The following is a 20,000-nucleotide window of genomic DNA, read 5'->3' on the forward strand; positions in this document are numbered from 1 at the left end:
AAAGAGTTTGAACCATTCTGGAGATTTAAACAATTGGAACAGCACCTTGCATGATTGAAGAAAGTACCCCAATAGCCAATTTTGCAATTTGAAGAGGTCTACCATGAAGTTACAGCCCTCTAAATTTAAGGCTACACCTACACTTAAAGGTGTTTTTGTAGCTTATGTAGAGATCCCAGATGGTTAATTTTGGTATAACCAGCAGTGGGACCAGCTACTTTATGAGCAGCTGGCTAAGTACGTGGATAATCAGCTCCTCTCTAACCTCCGTGCTGCTGCAGCCAAGAGTTACACAGCCACCATTTATGTCAGCATGCATCATGCCACTTCTGGTGGTCTACAGTTTCCTTAGTGTGTGCACACTACCTCTCCCTCAAGTTAAAAAAAAAAATAAATAAATCTATCTGGGGTTGGAACTACCCCGCTGTCAGCACTCAATCTGGCTACCAGTCAGGTAGGATATGAGAACATTTGCTGCAACCACACCAAGGACTTCAATATAAATACAGCCTAGTTAGTATTATCACCCAAACCAAAAGAAAGAAAAAAAGAAAAAAAGGAAAAAAACCAAACCCAGTAGCAAACCCACAACTTAACAATATACAATTTTTAAAGTTGACAGATGTCACTATCCTCTTCCATGATAGTGGCACTCTATAACTGTGAATCAAATGCACTAAATATATCACAAAGAAAAAAAAAAAAAGTAATTTTCAACTTCAGAACAGTTCATCGTCAGTAGAAAGAACTGCTGTTTTTTTCTGAGGTACTAAAGATGCTGAGTATCCGCAACGAAAATGAGACTCCACATTGTACAAATGGTACAACATGGTACACCTAGGCAAAGAAGTTAAACATAGAGCTGGTTAGGAAAATAGGAAATTTAGGAATATACTGGGCTTAATGAGCTTTTGCTGAGATTTAGGTAAGATTTTTTTCCCCCAGATTTTTTGTTGGTTTGCTGTCTGACGGGTTGTTAAAGAGCAAGCTATGCATCTTTAGCAGCCTGCTGTGTGGATTGTCCAGTGTACAAGGACTTTAAGACATCCAGGCTATTTGCCACGGCATGACAGGACCAGAAGTCCCTTCCTTCACAGCATATGCACTGAAAGCCCTGACAGCCCTGTTCTCAAGCAGTTTTCATAGGCTAGGATCCTAGTGCCCTAAAGCTATATTAAGCTATAAAGCTATATTTAGGCTATAAAGTCCTAAAAGCCCCAACACTGGACCAATATTTTCAGAGCTTTCTGAACTGCTGTATATTTTCTGCAGCAGCCCAGAATTTTTGTCAAAGGGATTTGATTTCTCCCATTTCCATTAAAATTAAAACAAATAAGGTTTAAGAAGTAAACAAACAAGAACATTCTAGCTTCGGCTTCAAATGTTAATATTATTATTACTACTACTGTTAACATTGAAGTGGCAAACAATGGTATAAATGATTTTTCTGAATTCAGAAAATGACTCCAGGACTAAGTAATCATTAGAGTTGATGAATCCCTGTTCTAGTAAAGCAGACAGTATTGATATCTTAAGATATGCAAGGTTTAAATTCATTATCTCTAGAAACATTGCAAGAATGTGTCAGGAAAACTTCAGGATATTTAGAGATAATTTCAAAATTATGCAGGCATGAAAATAAAGTTGCTTTTGCTTTCATAATGGCCCTGCTTGCTAGAGTTTATGGCTTAAGGTTGAAGGGTTCTCTGAGTTCTTATTCCACTAATGAAACTGAATATTAAGAATGTCTCATGAAAAATTATACAGTTGGAAATGAGTAAACAGCATACACATAGGGAAGAAATGATAAACCTTCCAAATTTTACAAGTTGTAGATTTTTAAGATAATTATTCTGAATATGAATGCTTTCTAGTATAATAAGTAAATTATTTAGCAATGCTTTATTTTCATTTTTCAAACAGTTCTCCAGTGTATTTACTGGGGAAATTTTAAAGAAACATTCATCCAAATAGAATACATTATTTGTTTTTCTGAATAATTCCTACTCTGCTATAAGGTTTTTCTCTTCTCCAACAGATAGTTATATTTCTAATATAGGTATTACACAACAGCACAATGTAGTTCAGCCATCCCAGGTATGAAGCAGTGATATACAATTATTTAATGCAAAATTAATGCATTACAAACGTCCCAAGATCAGAGGAAAGGGCACTTTCTTTAAATTCATATCTGACAATTTAATAAGGATGGACGTGTGATATAAAGTGTCTTCAAAATAAAAGATAAGACTATATACATAAAAAACCCCCTATTATTATACAATGTCCAGCTGCACAGGTATGGAGTATGTTAATTAACACGTATCAAACCCAGAAGCCCAAAGAGACCCTCACCTGTTTAGAAAGCAGCTCCCTGCAGAGAGCATACAAGGTAATAAACTTCCTGGCTACCAGACGTGCATCAATAAAGCCTCCAGCAACCAACGTAATTTCAGAGATCAGTTCAATGTCAGGGACGACCATGGCACAGGGTCTAAGGAAGAAAACAAACCCCATAATCCAAATACACAGATTAGTATTTAAGCATGGTAAGAATAAGTCACTTAAATGACTGATGTCTGCAAACATTTTTAAAAACAGAGCTCGGGAGAGTCACAATTAAGAGTGTCAGTCAAAGCTAATGAGGACCTTACTTCAAAGTAAAAGCAGCTAATTAGGCACTGTTGATTGTTAGTATTCAGTAACATTGCTGTACACAAAAGAGGCAGCTGAGAAACCAGGGCTTGGGAGACAGGTACTACTGAAACTTGGAGCAGGCAGTCTGCAGCAGCGTCACTTGCCACCGACGACTGGAGGACACTGCCAGCAGCTGGACAGGGTCTGGAAGTCAAGTGCAACACCCTGCCATTGCTAAAAATGCCATCTTTTTTTTTAAAGGACTTCGATTTTTGGAGGGCTTTAACGCTTTTGTATGAAGTTATGGTTGCCTTTGGAAGTTTCACTGTTTGTTTCTTTTTTAAATATAACCTTTAGTTCAAACTTTTAGAACAAAACCACAGCCATTTTAATGATATAAATGAGAAAAATCTCCAATTAAAAAAGTAACACAAAGCAATGATGCAAAGGTTAAACAACTTCCTCATTAAAAATCACTACTTAATTTACATAGTAGCAGAGAAGAGATCTTGAATGTCGTGTTCAGGTCAGCTACAAACCAGCAAATTTGTCCCTCAGAACATTTTTCTTACTACTGACAAATACAAAGATTTCTTTTGTTCCCCATTTATATTTAAATATGACAAAATTAAGACCAGTGGTTTAGTCCAGCAGTATATTTCTGACAGAAATCAATAACATGTAGTCTACAAAAAGAGTAAGCACCCCTCTGTTAAGGAATTTTTAAGTAAACTATTCCCTAAGAAGCATTTCTTCATAAGCCCAAACAAGGGCTGCTATAGGCATTGCAGTCAATTATAAAAAAAATATGCTCTTCTACCTACCATAACCAATACCCTTCTTGCAAATAGAATAATTGCTTGCACAAGAAATATCAGGCTAGTAGTATTTAATAGATCTTCTCTCCCTTGTGAGATTTTATTAGGCAGCAAGTATGAGGAGTTAATGTTTCACCAGTTACCTCCCACCTTTCCTGTGCACTGTACAATGGATAAGAGCTATTACAGACATCAGCTACAGGCTTGAATTCCCGAGTCCCAAATGCAGCAGTTCATACTTTAATTCCAAAGGCTTTTTATGTGACAACCAAGTAAAAGTAACACTTCAACTCTATGTAGCAAGTACATTTTGAAAATTAAAACAACAAAAACAAGGAAAACTGTAATAGAAAGCACATCAAATAAAGCAATTATTTGACTTTATCTCTCAGTAGATAAATTGTTAATTACTATTACTTCATATCCCTTACTCTTTTCCTCCCAAATGAAAAAAAGGAACAACAACAAAAAAAATAAACGAACAACAAATCACATGCATTTTCCGTCCTCTAGTAGTCCACCGAGAGACGAAGCACCTGGTAGCAACAGGAAGCGATCCCTCCTGCTCTCTTGTCCAACACCACACTGACTGCAGACGACGTGGCCGCCAAGGCAGCTGGCTCTGTCCGAATGCAGAAAGGGCGGCAGCCGCACGGCACAGACAGGGGTGGATGGGGTCCCCGCCACCCTGTCCTCCTTTGTGCGAGGTTCTGAATTGAGGGGCTGCCCCACGTCGTTCCTTTGATGCACACCAATCCTGCTTTGCCTTGAAGAGTTCTTAGATGGCAATTAATGAGAAGGCTTTGTAAAGCAACAGCTAAGTTGCGAAATATTAAAAACACTTATGGGGAAGCGAGATGCATCTCTTGTGGTCTCTCTCCAATGTTTGCTAAGACCCAACTATAGGGTCTTATTCAGCGACAGTCTTTGCAGAGGCACATGAATTCAAATCCTAACGTCCTCCTTGTAAATAGATGTTACTTACTGATTGTTCCAAATGATTGTAATTTAGGCTTAAAGAACAAGAAAGCTAATTGCTGCTGCTGCCCGGTCCTGCCATCTGAAGCAGGATGTCTGGTTGGCAAGAGGATGAGACGTGCCTGAGCAAACATCTTTCTAACTTAAGCAGACTTTGTGTCTTTCTGCAGTGAAAGCATGAAAGAGTATGGTGTCAGGAATTCAGCAGAAATAATAAAATACGCCAGAATCTTGATGTGCTTTTAATACAGAACAAAGTCATACCTGTGTTTCAATTTGCTCACAGAAGCAACAGTGATGCCCGGTTCTGCCCTAAGTTTCTATCTTTCAAAAATCAAAGGGATTTACTGCTCAGCGAAGCAGATCCCAGATAACACATCTATACTTGTGCCTCCCCAGACAGCCTGGCAGTGCCTCGCAGCTTGCCCCATTGAACTTCAATATGTTGAGAAACGAAATCACAGAATCTTTTTTTTTTCCTCAAGTCTTGATTAAATCAGTGAAAAGTGTTAATGCAAGAGCAAGGATTTCAAGTGACAACTCTTTTTTAAGCGAACCCTGCATCATTTAAGTCAAAGTCCATTACCACGTAGTTCAAAGCGCAGCTCCAACACTTTGTCAGAATAGATTGGCATCATTTTACTGCCCACCACACCGGAGCAACTGCTTGTGGAATTAATTCACTCTCAGAAACACCATTTTGATACAAACTCACTGAGCGCAGCCCACAAAATACAGTCAGATCTTTTAAATTCAAAACTTTCTTCCTTGAAAGTTTAGTGTTAAGATATAAAGCATAAATATGTACTTTAAGAAAAGGGTAATGGGCTGTCCTACAGTGTCCAAAAGCATATGAATTTTTTTCTGTGCACTATACTTTTCACAGCTTCCCAACAGTCACATATTCAATATCTTACTATATAAGAGTATGCGGATTCATTTTCAACTTGTAGTTATGAAACATCTATGAACACTTGCATGCCTACACCCATGGAAGAATGTGATAGCTAGACTTTTCAAATGCTCATTTTACTAGGTTAAGCCAGCTCTGAGGATTCCTGTTTACCACAAAACAGAGAATATTCTTGCACATGTTTAGGTGCATCCCATGTGTTCACAGGCACCTTTAAAATTTTAAGTAGATAAAAAAAAAAAAGGCAAGATATAAATCTAATTTCCCTTGTCATTACGGTGTACAGGCAAGCACAACATGAATACTGATTTTTTTCACAGAAATTCTGAAGCAAACAGAAATTGCACTTCATTGCAAACCAAGGCTAGTAACATTAGGTGGGATATGTACTCTAAACGTAGACTTTATATACCAGTATACCATAAAAGTACACTATAGCATACTTGCCTGAACAGAGCTTTGAGGTTTTCAGGTAGTTCTGTCCGACCTGCACATCCTGGGCTCGTGGTAATAAATATTCCAACCGATGACTTCAATGTAATGTTTTCAGCAAGGAATAAAAATCTGTTATAAGAAAGATAACATAAAAATTTTACAGTTGGATTACATGTAAACAACTGCATCGTACAAAGCCAGCCATCAGGGGTCAGACGACAAAGGTGCCTCTAAGCCTGGATCCTGTCTTTCACAACGGCCAGAAGCAAATGCCTAGGAAAGTTTATTAGAGCTGAGTAACAGAGGCATTTCTCTGGTAGGCACCAGCTTTTAGTCATCTGTGGCTCCTCTGGGCAGCACTGAATTTGGAAGGAAAAGACTGGACTGTTAGAGCAACGAAGAGTGCATATGGCTGAAGTACGTCTATAGGAGGAATTATCTTTTGAAACATGTAGAATAAATGAGACTGGCAAGGATGCGGTGGGTTTGAAAAGGCCAGGAGACAGCACTGAGTAAAGGAAGCAGAGGAAGGAGAATATGGGACAGTGGAAACACAAGGCATGTCTCAAAAGCACTGGGAAACCCTGGAACCACTGAGACTTCTTGCAAAGTTGAATCCCGCCAAACTTCTCTCCCATATTATGCAATGCTACCACATGGTGGGACTTGAACAGGACCAGGGTTTCAACAGCAAAGCTTTAATTGGATTCCTGTAGGGCCAGGAGTTCACTTGCATTTATTGCTACATTTTGAAGAGAAAGTTATTTTAAGGTAGTATATTACACGGGTGATTTAGTGTTACAGTCTACTCCCTCACTGCATTTACAAAGGGTTTTAGAGGAACTTTAGAAGAAGAAATTACTGGTTCAGTATTTATAGCCTGAAAAGGACAATAAAGAAGCACTGCTAAAATACTCACTTCTTTTTCTTGTTCCTAATTGCATCGTGGACAGTCTTCACTTGTACTGCCACCACCGACAGAACTTCCACCGAGATGCGATTGAATTCATCAAAGCATCCCCAAGCTCCTGTCTGGACCAAACCTTTACAGATATTTTCTATAGACTAAAATCAAAAGTGAAAGATTTAACATCTTTTTCTTGAAAGCAACAGTTTCCAATGTACTTCATATGAAAAAGAAACTAAACAACCATTTCCATACCGCTTAGCGGAACATCTCACCTTGTAATCCATCTGCTCAGAACAGTTGAAGATGTACACCATCATACCAAGGGCACAGCCTAGATTTTTGGTGGTCTCTGTTTTACCTGTGCTGCAGGAGCACCGCTCATTGTTAGGTGGAGAGACTGGGTTAGAGTAATGTAACACCTTAACATAAGAAAAGTGATTGTTAGCATTGCAAGGAACATCTACAAAGTGGGAGTTTTGTTTTGGTTTTTGTTGTTTGTTTTTTGTTTTGTTTGTTTCTTTTTTTTTCCAAACCTTGTGTTTCATGGGTGATTTATTCTGAGTCCACTTTCTCGTTATAATTTAATGCCCTACACTACAAATGTACCTCTCATGTTCATGTAAAATCATGATGTGGCACTACTTGGAAAATGCTTATTTTAGATATGAAAGCTAACCACATCAACATTTTTTATCAAGAAGGAATACCCTATCAGTGGTCACACGGGACAGGAAACAGGAGGCTGTAGTTGCCACTTTGCCTATTTCAAAGAACTGAGCCCCAGAATTTCTGCCCCCAACTGAGGGTCATAAGCACTAAGCCAGCCACGATTGCTGGGTGCATCTTTTTGGATCACCGATTTTGACAAGAAACTCTATCCTGGAGCCAAAACATTTCCAGAAAAAAGCTTCATTGTATGTGGTGTGAAAAAGAGTACTGATTGTACTTTAAACACACACACAAAAAAATTCTTTTGCTGAAAACTCCTGATTAACCTTGGTACAGACCCACTCATATTCTTCTTCAGACTAGACACTGAATATATACATTAAGTTATGCAAGAAATATTTCAGTTATTTTTAAAGTAACGGACATTAAAATCATACCATTACTTAAGTATGCACACCTACATGCACACACATGTTCAGAGATATTGTGCCTTAATAACCTTATGAAATACATATGAGGTATGAAAGAACACTGAACTTCTAAGAAACATTTAACTTTTTATTCAGCGAAACAGATAAAGCAGACACTGTTATTAGCAAGTCATTACCTGTCAGTCAAAGGTGTAATAACTAGCCGAGGGGTATTTCCCAAGTACTCATAAGAGTACTGAAACCGAGCATTGCACATGTTGGCAAAACAGTGATTCTGGGTGTCATCCCATCTATGGTGTAGCTGTGACAGCCAAGCAAAAGCTTGGGAACTGGCGACCTAAAAAGCCATTGCAGAGCTGTTACGCCGGGTAGGAGCTCTTCAGATGAAAGAAATGAGACCCATCACAAAGCTACAGCTGTCACCAGTACGTCTCACACCTCATTCCTAGCCGTTTATGAATAATAACTACTACAACCAATTATAAAGGATTAGATGCACCTCGAGGCATTTGTGCTTTTATACACATTCAAGTGTAATATAAGATCTTTTTAATAGAGTTATTGCAGCAGAACACATTGCCACTTATTAAGCCAAGACCTCTCCTTACAAACAATGCAGTCTTCGCATGGGAGCAGACATTACTTTGACCAGAAGGAGTTTCATTTTACTCCTCAAGCCTTGTTTCTTCTTGCCTTAATGCCATCTTAGAAACCCATTTTATTTCTGAGGCTTAGGAGGTCAGAAGGAAAATGGGAATTCTTTCCTATTTCAATACCCATCCAGTGAAACATTTTGTGCATTCAAACCAGCAACATGTGCCAGCCACCTTAGTTTTACCTGAACAAAGTTATACATAGGGCAAGCACTTTGGTTTAAATAAACACTCAAAATTGTAATTGCATGCACTTATAAAGAGTCACCACAGGAGAGGAGTGCCTTGCTCTAGAGATGCACATGTATACCTCTAAAAGGAGAGCAAAACACACTGTGAACAATGGAAGATGGAATAATTAAAAGCAGAATAACTAAAGACATCTGGAAAAAACACTCAGATTGCCCGAGGATTGTCTGCACTCAGTTTTGTGATCTGAAATTTAAAGGAAATATCTTGCTTACAGAAAACCTACTGAAAGATTGAATGGTTCCCAGCAGTAGTGTAAAAGATGACACCTGACTTTTGTTCAGGAAAATTTTAAATTCAGAAGGCAGTAACCCATAAAAATGCAGGCACAGCACACAGGTCTGAAGCAGGCTGCCTTCATCATTATACCTACTCCACCTCCACCATTCTGGTGCCCACATGCAGATCCAGACCCAAACTTGGCTTAAGTACTATTAATTCTTGTCAAAACCACTAAAACTGTGCATGTAAAATACAGCCGATCCAAACACGTACCTTCTGAGCTACAAGGTTTGCTACAGCATCTCTAGCATGAACATCTATGGTGCAAATGGTCATGATTTTCTGTCGACCACCCGAGGAAAGTTCTCCAAGCAGCACGGTAATAAGAACATTTAGCTGAGTGACCTGAAAAGATTTAGGCAACCTACTAAGATCAGATGGATCCCAGTACCATCTACCATTACCGCTACTAGAAATTAGTTCTGCCTACATTATTAATTAAATCACCACAAAAACTGGCTTGTATGTACAAATTTACTGATATTAAACATGAGATGTCAGAAGAAATCCTGGTTTAAACAGACATTTGAACCACCTCCAGAACAATGACAATCCAGATGAGTACAAATACTGAAGATGGTCAGCTAGGCAGGGTAGGAGGAATGGATGGATAAGAAGATGTGCATGAAGTTGAATTGTAAATTTTGTGGTTACAATCTCCATAGAGGTATGCACCAGACTCCACAAAAATTGTACTACTTGCATGAGAACATTTATTGGCAAACTGTTTGAAAATAGACTTTAGGAAAGATCAGTGATCTACGTTTTAAAAACAGGCAAAGCAATGAAGGGAAGATCACAAAATATGGTATGAATGATTATACAGAGTTACATAGTAGAAAGACCCAATGGAATTTTTCAGGTTTCATATTAATAGGAAAGAAAAACATACACAGCTACTGCATGTAATTCTAAGGAGGCAAATGTAACTTTGTTATAAGGATATAACTTATCGGGTAGCTAGTGTGAGACAGAACTATGCTTGTACACGTTTTAAAACTCTGGCTTAAAAACAGGCGGTGAATTAGTGAGACATTAAACACTACACTTTGTGTATTATTTTTATATAATATACAAAAACACCTGCTGGTGCTGTTTTTACTGAGACAGAGTTAAAGGCCCAGAAGGTAATACTCCACGCAAACAAATTATTTGAGAATCACAGCCCAAAGCCCTAGTAGATTTTGAAAATGCTTACAGAAGTAAAACCAGAAGGTAATTTCACTGGGCTCCCTAGTTTTTCTGTATCATATCATAAAGGAGATACCAATAGCGACATTCTGAATGAAATTGCCTAGCATCCTGAAATATTTCTGGCATCTTCCTTTAAACACACCCAAAGCACCACTTTATGGCAATGAGCTGCCATCTGCAGAGAGGTTCAGATGATCTTTCCTAGTCCACTCTTTTTACAGCAAAACCACTCCAAAGTCCCCTCCACAGGTTCAGGAAGCAGCAACAGCACAAGACAGCGCTCTGCTCTACTTGCGAAGTGGCCACAGAAACGTAGCCTGCCTGGGTCACATAGAGGTTCATCGTGGATCTGTGTCTGCCTTTCACAGAAGCTAACTGAGATTTGTTTTAAAAAACAAAAGGAACATAAAAAACAAGTCCAGGAGAAGGATACATATATCCTAGGAACATATGCCGTAATTTGCCACAGACACTGCAGCCAGAATTTACTAAACAAACAAAAAAGAACCACACCAACAAACCCAAACCCCCAAAACTATGCTACCTATTTTATCATCATATTTAACAGCCATGAACTGGACCGAAATTTGGTTAACCCTTCGTTTGACCTTTTTTATACTTCCATCATTCTCTAGCCAAAAGTTCCATATTTTAAACTGTACACGATGTGAAAGTACTTCTTTTGTTTAAAGTCTGCTACCTAATAGCTTCAGGTAGTGCCTATTAGCTCTTGTATTATGAGAAACGGCTGTCGTGGTTTAACCTCAGTCGGCAACTGCGCACCACACAGCCGCTCGCTCACTCTCCCCCTGCCCCAGTGGGATGGGGACCGGAGAGATGGGGGAGAGAATTGGAAAAGCACAAGTGAGAAAAACTCATGGGTTGAGATAAAAACAGTTTAATAATTGAAATAATATGATAATAATAATAATAATACACAAAACAAGTGATGCACAGTACAATTGCTCACCACCCACCGACCGATGCCCAGCCAGTCCCCGAGCAGCAGCCCCACCGGCCAGCTTCCCCCAGTTTATGTACTGAGCATGACGTCACATGGTATGGAATGTCCCTTTGGCCAGTTTGGCTGTGCCCCCTCCCAGCTTCTTGTGCACCTCCAGCCTTCTCAGTCGGTAGAGCATGGGAAACTAAAAAGTCCTTGGCTAGTGTAAGCATTACCTAGCAACAACTAAAACATTGGTGCGTTATCAACTTTGTTCTCATCCTAAATCCAAAACACAGCACTGTACCAGCTACTAGGAAGGAAATTAACTCTATCCCTGCCGAAACCAGGACAACGGCAAACAAAGATTAATCTTTATCCACCTTCTCTATTACAGGGGTCATTTTAGACACCTCTACCAGTTTTCCTCCCCCTTAAAAGTCTCTTTCCTATTTCACTTCAGCAGATTTTCTAGGTTGGAAAAGAAAGCCAAAACTACTTAAAGTTTTCACAAAGAGGAACAATACACCAGGACAAAAACATTCAAAAGGAGCTGGAGGTAAACAAGGGCAAAGCAAAAAATCAAACTGCAGAATGTACCCTCCTGAAGTGGGACTAGTAATATTAGAAGTAAGCTGTTTGGTTTGACACAAATAAAACCAACAGTTTTGGCTTCCTTACACAAATATATGTGTTTAGTATTTGTATATGTACCGGTTGCATACTCTGTTCTTGTCACACCATCACTGTTGATGTTTGGCAGTATCTTTGCTTTTACCTTTCATCTCAGTTCAGAATAATCCTACAGAAACCCCACCAATTAAAATGTGATAACAATGCCCGTGAGATAACAGAAATGGAAGCAAAAGGTGTATTTCTTTTTTCAGTAGGTGCTAAAAGCCGTTAATTTACTACGGGACTGAAATCACTAGATATGCCATTAATCTCTTTTTATGAGACCATTTTCACACTGTACTTATTTTCACTGAATTAAACAAAAAGAAGATATCCATACCTGCTTCTTGTGACAATCCTCCAGGGCTGATGCCAAGCCCTCTTCCAGCCTACTGAATGCCATTTCAACATCTGAAACCCACCAGATTTGTGAACCAGTAAGTGCAGCCTGGGCTGGGTAGTCAAAACCCCACTGCTCGCTCTGCTTCTCTTCATAGGCCAGTATCGCCTCCATGATGTAGAGGCGCACTGTTTTGTGAACAGTTTCCTCAAGGTATTGCAACCAAGACTCCACCTTTTGAAGGAAAAAACCCAAATGTGCATAAATTTATGCATGTAACATAAATGGTACAGTTTATACTAGCAATATAGGAAGCTCATCTCATTAATCTTTACAAAAGATTTTCTTTACATCAACATTCTTTACAAACTTGAAATGAGAATGGGTTTTTTTCTTCCGTTTTCTCTCTCCTACTGCCTCTTCAGTAGGATTTAGCTCAGAGGAGCCCTTCCCAATTACTGAGATACCAGACATTATTTTGTGTTACATATCCATTTGACTTGAACACACAGGCATACTGTCTTAGAGCTCCAGATATGAAAGTCTGAAGTCTTTCTGTTCACAGACACAGAGTAAACACAGATAATACAGTCTTTCCTATGTCTCTATGCACTCAAACGTAGCTGTATCTTGGAGAAACTATCTCTAAGAGGCAAGCTGCATATATTTGTCCATTCAGTCCGGGGCCTCCCTGCTGAGACAATCAATCATTAGAACCACATGCAACATTGATTTTATGCAATGTGAATGCTTATCCATTCAGCACTGTTCTGAGAACAATACGTTATTGTCTCAGAAGCTGCTGATCTGTTCTTTCTGACCTACCACTACCCAGTTAGCACACATACTGGCTGGCCAATTAGCAAATATGAGGCTCAAAAACAGCTACAACCCTGTTCAGCTGATAGGGGACACGGGGGAGAGCTGGAGGTCTGGAGAGGTGTGTGCCGAAGGATAAGAGAGAAGGGGACCTGAAAGTGTAATGGAAGGTGAAATAAAAGGGCGGACGAAGAGAAGAGGTATGAGAAATGCAACATTCAACCATAGGCTTCATCAGTTCTGTGCCTTTTAGTACATTTTTTTTTCTTTTTCATTGCTCCTAAACGCTTATCTCTCTACACTTCTTAAAAAAAAAAAACCACCACCACCAAAAAAAACCCAAAAAACTTACATACAAGGGGCAGCTAGACAATTTATTAAATTATTAGTTTATTACACAGTTTTGGGCCACAAAATGTTTTGAAATTTGAAAAAATAGTTGTAAGGGGCTTTTTATTATTATTTTTTCTAAATTTACATTTTTAAAAGCAACATTTCATGCCATTGAAAGTGTCTATTTAATCTACATCCCAAAGAGGGCAAAATCCATAAAGGAAGTTTCACATAACTCAACATACCTGACCACTGCATCCACACCCTTCATAGAATGGAACATACTCCTTTTCTCTGCTGAACATCCCAAGGGCAGTATTTACAGATTCCTCTACATTCTCTTGAAATTTAAGATCAGCAATGTTGTCAAAAAATTTGGTAAGATGATGGGCCAACCTGCACCCAAAAATACCAGACATATAAGGAAACCATTTACCTTAGATTTGTGTCAATCACACTATTTTTAACACGTATTTCTATTAAAGTGGATGACTACCATGTTAACATTTGCTATATACAATAAGATTTTGTGGTTCAGCAAAATTTAACACAGTGTTTAGCAACTAACAGCATAACATGAAGTCCTTGCACTAATCTTACAATTGTGTTTCTTATTCTAATGCTTTCAGCACATAGTGTTTCAACTGATCTTAGCAAGTGAGATGCACTGAATGACCAGGTGATTAATCAACATTTCATTCTTAAGTTTTAAATACAATAAAAAAATTAAAAACCAGTTTTCTCCATAGTATTAGAACACTTATGCCAATTGAACAAATAAGAGTACTTCTGATTTCCCTGGTGGCACAGGCTGACACGGTGACGCTATCTGACTGTCTGTTGCATGATCACTACACAGGAGGTTTTCATGGGAAAAGCTGGGGTTAATTACACTATTGTCAGTCATCAGAAGAATCTGAAGGACAAAGATAGCTCAATATAAAATGAAGAAGTCTTGAAATTGTTATTAGTTATGGCTAGTGCTTATTTCACAAATTGTCGATTCAGGTCTAAATGCCTTGTGTAACTACTACACACCTCTCCAAAGACCGTGGTGTTTGAAGATCACTGTCTACACACCAGCATGCTCTATGCCTGATAACTGGAACAGAAGATTGGTTGTTGTTCTTATATATGGTGCAGAGCAAGGAACGGATGAAAGAAGTCACTGAGACTCAGTTATGTAAAGAAGCTATGACACTCCGTCATCACGTTTGAAAAGGCTCAGTGTTCAAGCCTCACAAGCCCTCCATCCTCTTGGAAAGTATCAGTTCTTCTGTTACATGTCACATCGCATCTAAAAAGGCTTTGCCTGAGACACACCAATAACTCTAGCACTCAGAGAATTAATGGCCATGGCTGGATAGTCATTGAGGCCAGGAGTATCATCTGGCATGTAGATAACATAGTATAAACCTTCTGAAATACATCAAAGTGCCTGTGCTTTTATACAAGCTGGTCTCAAAGTGTCACAAAACCTAGCAGATTATTGTTCCAGGGAGGAAAACAGAAGGATAGCTACAAAAACATTCCTCGTACAATGGTCAGCAGCCCAGTCAGAAACAGCCTAACAGAGACCATAGATCTTTCAGTCTTACTTATCGTCACTCTGCATAGCGTGCCTGAAGTTTGATGAATCAGCACCAGAAGCAGAATAGATTTGATGATCTCATTGACCTTTTCCATTTCTAATTCCTGCAAACCTACAATCCAAACATCCAAATAAATGCAAATTGCACATGGCTAGATTTCCAGCAAGAGACAGCACAGGATTTGTAACCCTTCTCCTCAGGATGATGGTTTCATCTCTCCTTGTTGAACACCTTGTACTTGTCCTAGCTGGGGGGAAAAAGTTTACTACCTTCTTTACACAAAGTGTTCCTGTTTGTAAAGTAAATTAACACTCAGAAACAAAGGTGCAGTTCTATGGTACTATCTCCTCACGTGGTTAGCTGGAAAACTTGCCTTTCTGTAGACAAAATGAAGTACAATATTATGCAAGGATGTTCATCTGTTTTGGCTGTGTTCCTTTTGAAAGGATGTCTAGCAAGTCCGCTGAAGAAACAAAATAGAAGCGAGAAAAAGCTATGTGCTTGGTTTCTAAATATTCAGCCAGAGCTTTTTCACAAAGAGAAAGTCTGAAAAGAACACAGAGATTTTAATATTATGTGCCTTTAATCACCCTAAAGCCCAGAATTCCCTCTCAGTTAAAGTAAGAAATCAGACCGAAGAGTAAAACAGAACAATACAATACAATATTTAAAATAATAACATGCAATACAACTGTAAAGAACAGATAAGGCAGCAAACTTTACACGTTTCCTTTCCAGAAACCTAAACAGAATATGCTCTTTTTACTTATTCAGACCAAGGAACCCAAGAGAACAGAATGGTGCCAGAAAAGTCCCTGAAAAGGCAAGTTTGGCTAAGCGGAAACTCCCCTTCAACCTTCCAGAGTGCAGCTGTAGAAAGTCAGGGGCAAGAACAAAATTTCTTATTTGTCAGGGCAGTTATTTGCAGATAAATTAAAAAAAAAAAAAAAAAGTGCCAAGAAACAGTCTAATGAGGGAGCAAAGAAACCACTTTTCTTAAGATGCACACATTTCCTTTTATGTATGAAGGATAACAAACATGAAAACACATGTTGGTATTGACACAAAAAGTATTAAGAATCAAAATACTCAATTACATGCCTATCTGGAGAGGAAAAACACCCATTTATTTCCGTGTGACTGATGCACTTTAGCTATTAGCTTGGTATCTCTCATAACAAAAGTGACATCTCAAAAAACAGGTTTGTGTTTGGTTTTTTTTTAACTTGCTATTACTACTTTTTCCTGCAAGGAGAAACAGGCCGTGGTCCAAATATCACTGCCTCTACAGGAGTGAACATCAGTGGGAAATTCAAGGCATACCTTTAAGTGTGTTGAAGGAGGACCTTTGCTGTACACAATCCACTACCTCCTGCTGTAAGTGTGAAAGAAAGACTCCCAGCTCCCAGGTTGTGGATGGGGAGAAAATAAATTTGATCCAAACTGAACATATTTTTTTAAGACCTTTGACAATTTTTACATCATGCAATCCATAAATAATGAACCAATGCCTCAAATGTAATTGATCCTATAAAAAGCAGTAAAAATCCAATGTCAAATAGAAACAAATGACAAAAGTAACATCATCGGATCATCTCGCATCTGTACAAAAAGCAGACATGACCTGACAGCTCTCATTTCCTGACTGTTCCAGAACTACACTTTAGAACAACTCATAATCATACTGGAAATTTTACCTGTGCTGCAAAGCTTCAATTTTTCATACACCTTTGGCTTGGTTGTAGCTTCCATCACATTTTTGTATTTACTGTGTCAGTCACCAGCTCCTGTACAGAAGTGCGAGGAAGTTATTGCAACATGTGGAATTCCCCTCAGATTTTTTTTCTACTTCATACTGTTTATAGCACTGGAACAAGAAAAGCACTGGGAAAAAGAGCTGGAAGAAGGCACCTCATCAGCTTGTTTTAGGTTCTACTTCTTAAACAGCAAAAGAAAAAGGAAAAAAAAAATCCACAAACGGCTATTTTGACAGTGTTTAGACTGAACATGAAGTAAATGTAAAATGAACAGAGAGAACTGCACTGGAGGAAAGCAAATACCACTGATTATACTATTAGAACTCTTCTAACAAGGTAAAAATGACAGATCGTAACGGAGACGTTAACTTGTACAATAATTCTGCTCATGCGTGCAAGCCCAATGCCTTTTGCAACATGCACCATGGAGAAACTTATGCATGTTAAATGGTATGAATAATTTCATTGCTCTTAACAGGGTTCTCAACTCATACAAAGGTGTGAATATAGATTTTTTTTTTTTGGCATATAGTTAGACATGCTGCTGCCCACATTGTTTAAATTGCAGATTTAAACAATTAGAAATGTATTTGAAATTTTAAATGTAGAACCTCCCTGAAGAACATTATTATATCTCAGCTTTTCAGAATTGTACATAATGAGAACTTTCCCTGGCATAGGTGGATTGAATTACAGGTATATTGGTAACACACAAGTTAGCCTCTTTACTAAGCAAGGGTTCAGTGACGGTTTTGGTCAGAATGAACAATTAAGGCACGATATTTTGTGCAAGTTCAAATGTTTAGGTTGATTGCTGTAATTATGTTTGGCCAATAATAACTAATAGACCATAAACTTGTATTTCAACTATCATTGTTCTAAATGATATGGAGTTTAGCAGAAGGGATTTCTGTAACTCACAAGCATCATATCCCTCTGTGACTCCAGGAGGTTAAAAGCTAACAAAGACTAAATAAAAGAAGATATTAAAGTCATGTGAAGGAACGACCTGCAGAACTTCGTCACAAATCATGGTTTTGTGACAATGTGTCAACCAGCAGCTGCCAGTCCATGCAAAAGGAAAACAAGGCAAATAATTACTCCGATTTTAATGATAAAGAATGCAAAATCCACTTCTGATATTCTCCCAAGTAAGCCTGAGACTCTCGTAATAATGTTTGTTCAGTGGGTTAGAAACAAGCCTATCAAAGAAATACTGAAACTAAACTGTCAATATGGTATTATTTTAAAAATATCTATTTAATTACCCATCCTAAATAATTCAAATGCAAGATATAAACGGACATAAAACACTAACTCTACTAACTTTGAAGTCTGTTGAATTCACCAAATCTGTTTGCATCTTCAGGCAGCTGGCTTCTGATCTCTTCAGAGCTAGTGAAAATACTTTCTAGATAAGACCATGTGCGCTGAACTTCCATCCAAACGGAAATGACAAATTCTGCCATGTTTAGTTTATTTTGCCAACCTTTCACTTGTTCAGTGAAATATACCATGTATTTACTTTTCAGAGTTGTTTGCAGCTGAACCTAGAAAAACAAGCAGCAGCGAAAAACTGCGCTAATCAAAATAATTTCTCAAACAGAGGAACTTGAGCTAATAAGAGCTTAACAAATTCTCCTGTAACTTGTTATTATCGGATATCATAACAGAAGACATCTTTAAACACTGCAAATGGACAGCGTATTATTAAATGATTTTTAAAAAAATCTAAGAAAATATAAGCTTAGAAAGCTGTAATTTTGTTAACTCCTACATGGAGACAGGAAATTTTTTAGAATATATATAGTTACATAGCATACGTATAATTTCCCAGGACTAACATCTGGAGAAAACGTAACTCTCTGCAATAAAGATTCAGGAAAAGAGTTTTAACTCACCAAGGGTATCAAGGGAGTGAATAATATTGATATACTAATGGTATTTCTATTAATTAAATCCTTACTTGATTGTTATCTAAAGTTTCAAGCAGCTGTTCATCTGACTTTAATAAAGGAGCTTCGTTCCTGTGATGCTCTTCATAAGAAAATTCCATGGCAGCCCATGTTTGGCTGATATCTGCCAAAATCTGGGAACAAGAAGAGTAGTAATAACATCTGTCTATACATATCACATTTCATATTTTGAGTTGAGAACTTTAATTAAATTCTATTTAATTCACAGTGATGGTGAACTACACCACAGACAATAAGTTAGTTTCACTAGGCTGTGAATTTTGCTCCCTAGCTAAGTCACATGAAAATATTAATTTCTATCATTAATTTCTTGAAACAAAACTTAATCAAACAAATGCAAAAACAGAAGGAAAAAAATGGGCATCTCTCACCTTTTCAGTACCTAACTCTTTCATGGCGTTGTCAACTACACTTTGGACTTCATCTTCTACTTTATGAAGCTGGAGTCCCAGAAGGTCTGTCAAGGTAGTATCTTCTGCTACTAAAAGCCTGAACTATAAAGCAAAAAGAGACAGCAGAGAGCAAAATAAGTAAATGTATAAGAAAAATCAGACATAAGCATATAACAAAGTGTTCAAATGGAATCCAAGTAAAAAACAATTAAATAAGTTATATGCACCCTAGACACAATCTGGATATACTTCCAGATTTGCACCCGAACTGTGAACTTAATCAGCCTAGATGAAATATTTCTTGATGCTGTTACTGTATTTTTTTTGTTTTGCCTTGTACTGTGACATATCGTGTATCATAACACTAAAAGGCAAGTTTATTTGCACAGCTGCCATTGAAGTTTATGTAAGCTACAGACACAGTATTTGCACACTAGAAACCTTGGGGAATGGTGGGGGTATTTGCCATATTTTGTAACTTTTGCAAGATATCAATTAAAAAAAAAAAACTTTAAATTTTAATCAAGGCTTTGAAAAGACTTACAACAGTCGAACCTTTTTTCATTTTTTGTTAAAAACAAAACAAAAATTTTATGCTAGGCCTGTTTAGGAACTTTCTGCATTAAAAATAATTAAAAGTGTGCTTTTATTAAAACTGTATGTGAAAAATGCTTGGTATATTGGAAGAGAAACATTCTGTTATGCTCACTCTCTTCTGTTTTTCTTTCAGCTTTCCAGTTTTCTTCATTTTAAAAGTGACCGAAAATTGAACTTAATTTTTTTTTTTTTTAAATGGTTAAAGTTTTAATTCAAATTTGGAAAACCAATTGGTCCGTGTTATACCCTAGGAACCAAAACCACTGGGATTCTTTTTGAGAAACTGAAATCACTTTTGTTGTTGTTGTTCATACAAACTTCTTCAGTTTTCCAGCTATATGATCAACCGTTGGGTAAAACGTATACATCTCTCCCCCTCCTGCCACCCCTCTCTTTCCTTTTTCTTC

General features: G+C 37.9%; 1 protein-coding gene across 1 annotated transcript in view; it reads right to left on the reverse strand.

The window, feature by feature from the left end:
• The window catches only part of DNAH11 (dynein, axonemal, heavy chain 11), a 166,996-nt gene that overhangs the window by 108,591 nt on the left and 38,405 nt on the right, over nucleotides 1-20,000 (reverse strand). Inside the window, 15 exon segments of the mRNA XM_009325768.1 lie at nucleotides 2,356-2,494; nucleotides 5,794-5,910; nucleotides 6,701-6,846; nucleotides 6,964-7,055; nucleotides 7,058-7,110; nucleotides 7,968-8,128; nucleotides 9,189-9,320; nucleotides 12,128-12,361; nucleotides 13,525-13,675; nucleotides 15,292-15,417; nucleotides 15,860-15,866; nucleotides 16,575-16,639; nucleotides 17,952-18,178; nucleotides 18,595-18,717; nucleotides 18,976-19,098. Of these exon segments, the coding sequence (XP_009324043.1) occupies nucleotides 2,356-2,494; nucleotides 5,794-5,910; nucleotides 6,701-6,846; nucleotides 6,964-7,055; nucleotides 7,058-7,110; nucleotides 7,968-8,128; nucleotides 9,189-9,320; nucleotides 12,128-12,361; nucleotides 13,525-13,675; nucleotides 15,292-15,417; nucleotides 15,860-15,866; nucleotides 16,575-16,639; nucleotides 17,952-18,178; nucleotides 18,595-18,717; nucleotides 18,976-19,098 (1,896 nt within the window).

This window comes from Pygoscelis adeliae, unplaced genomic scaffold (assembly GCF_000699105.1).
Source record: "Pygoscelis adeliae isolate BGI_AS28 unplaced genomic scaffold, ASM69910v1 Scaffold226, whole genome shotgun sequence".
NCBI lineage: Eukaryota > Metazoa > Chordata > Aves > Sphenisciformes > Spheniscidae > Pygoscelis > Pygoscelis adeliae.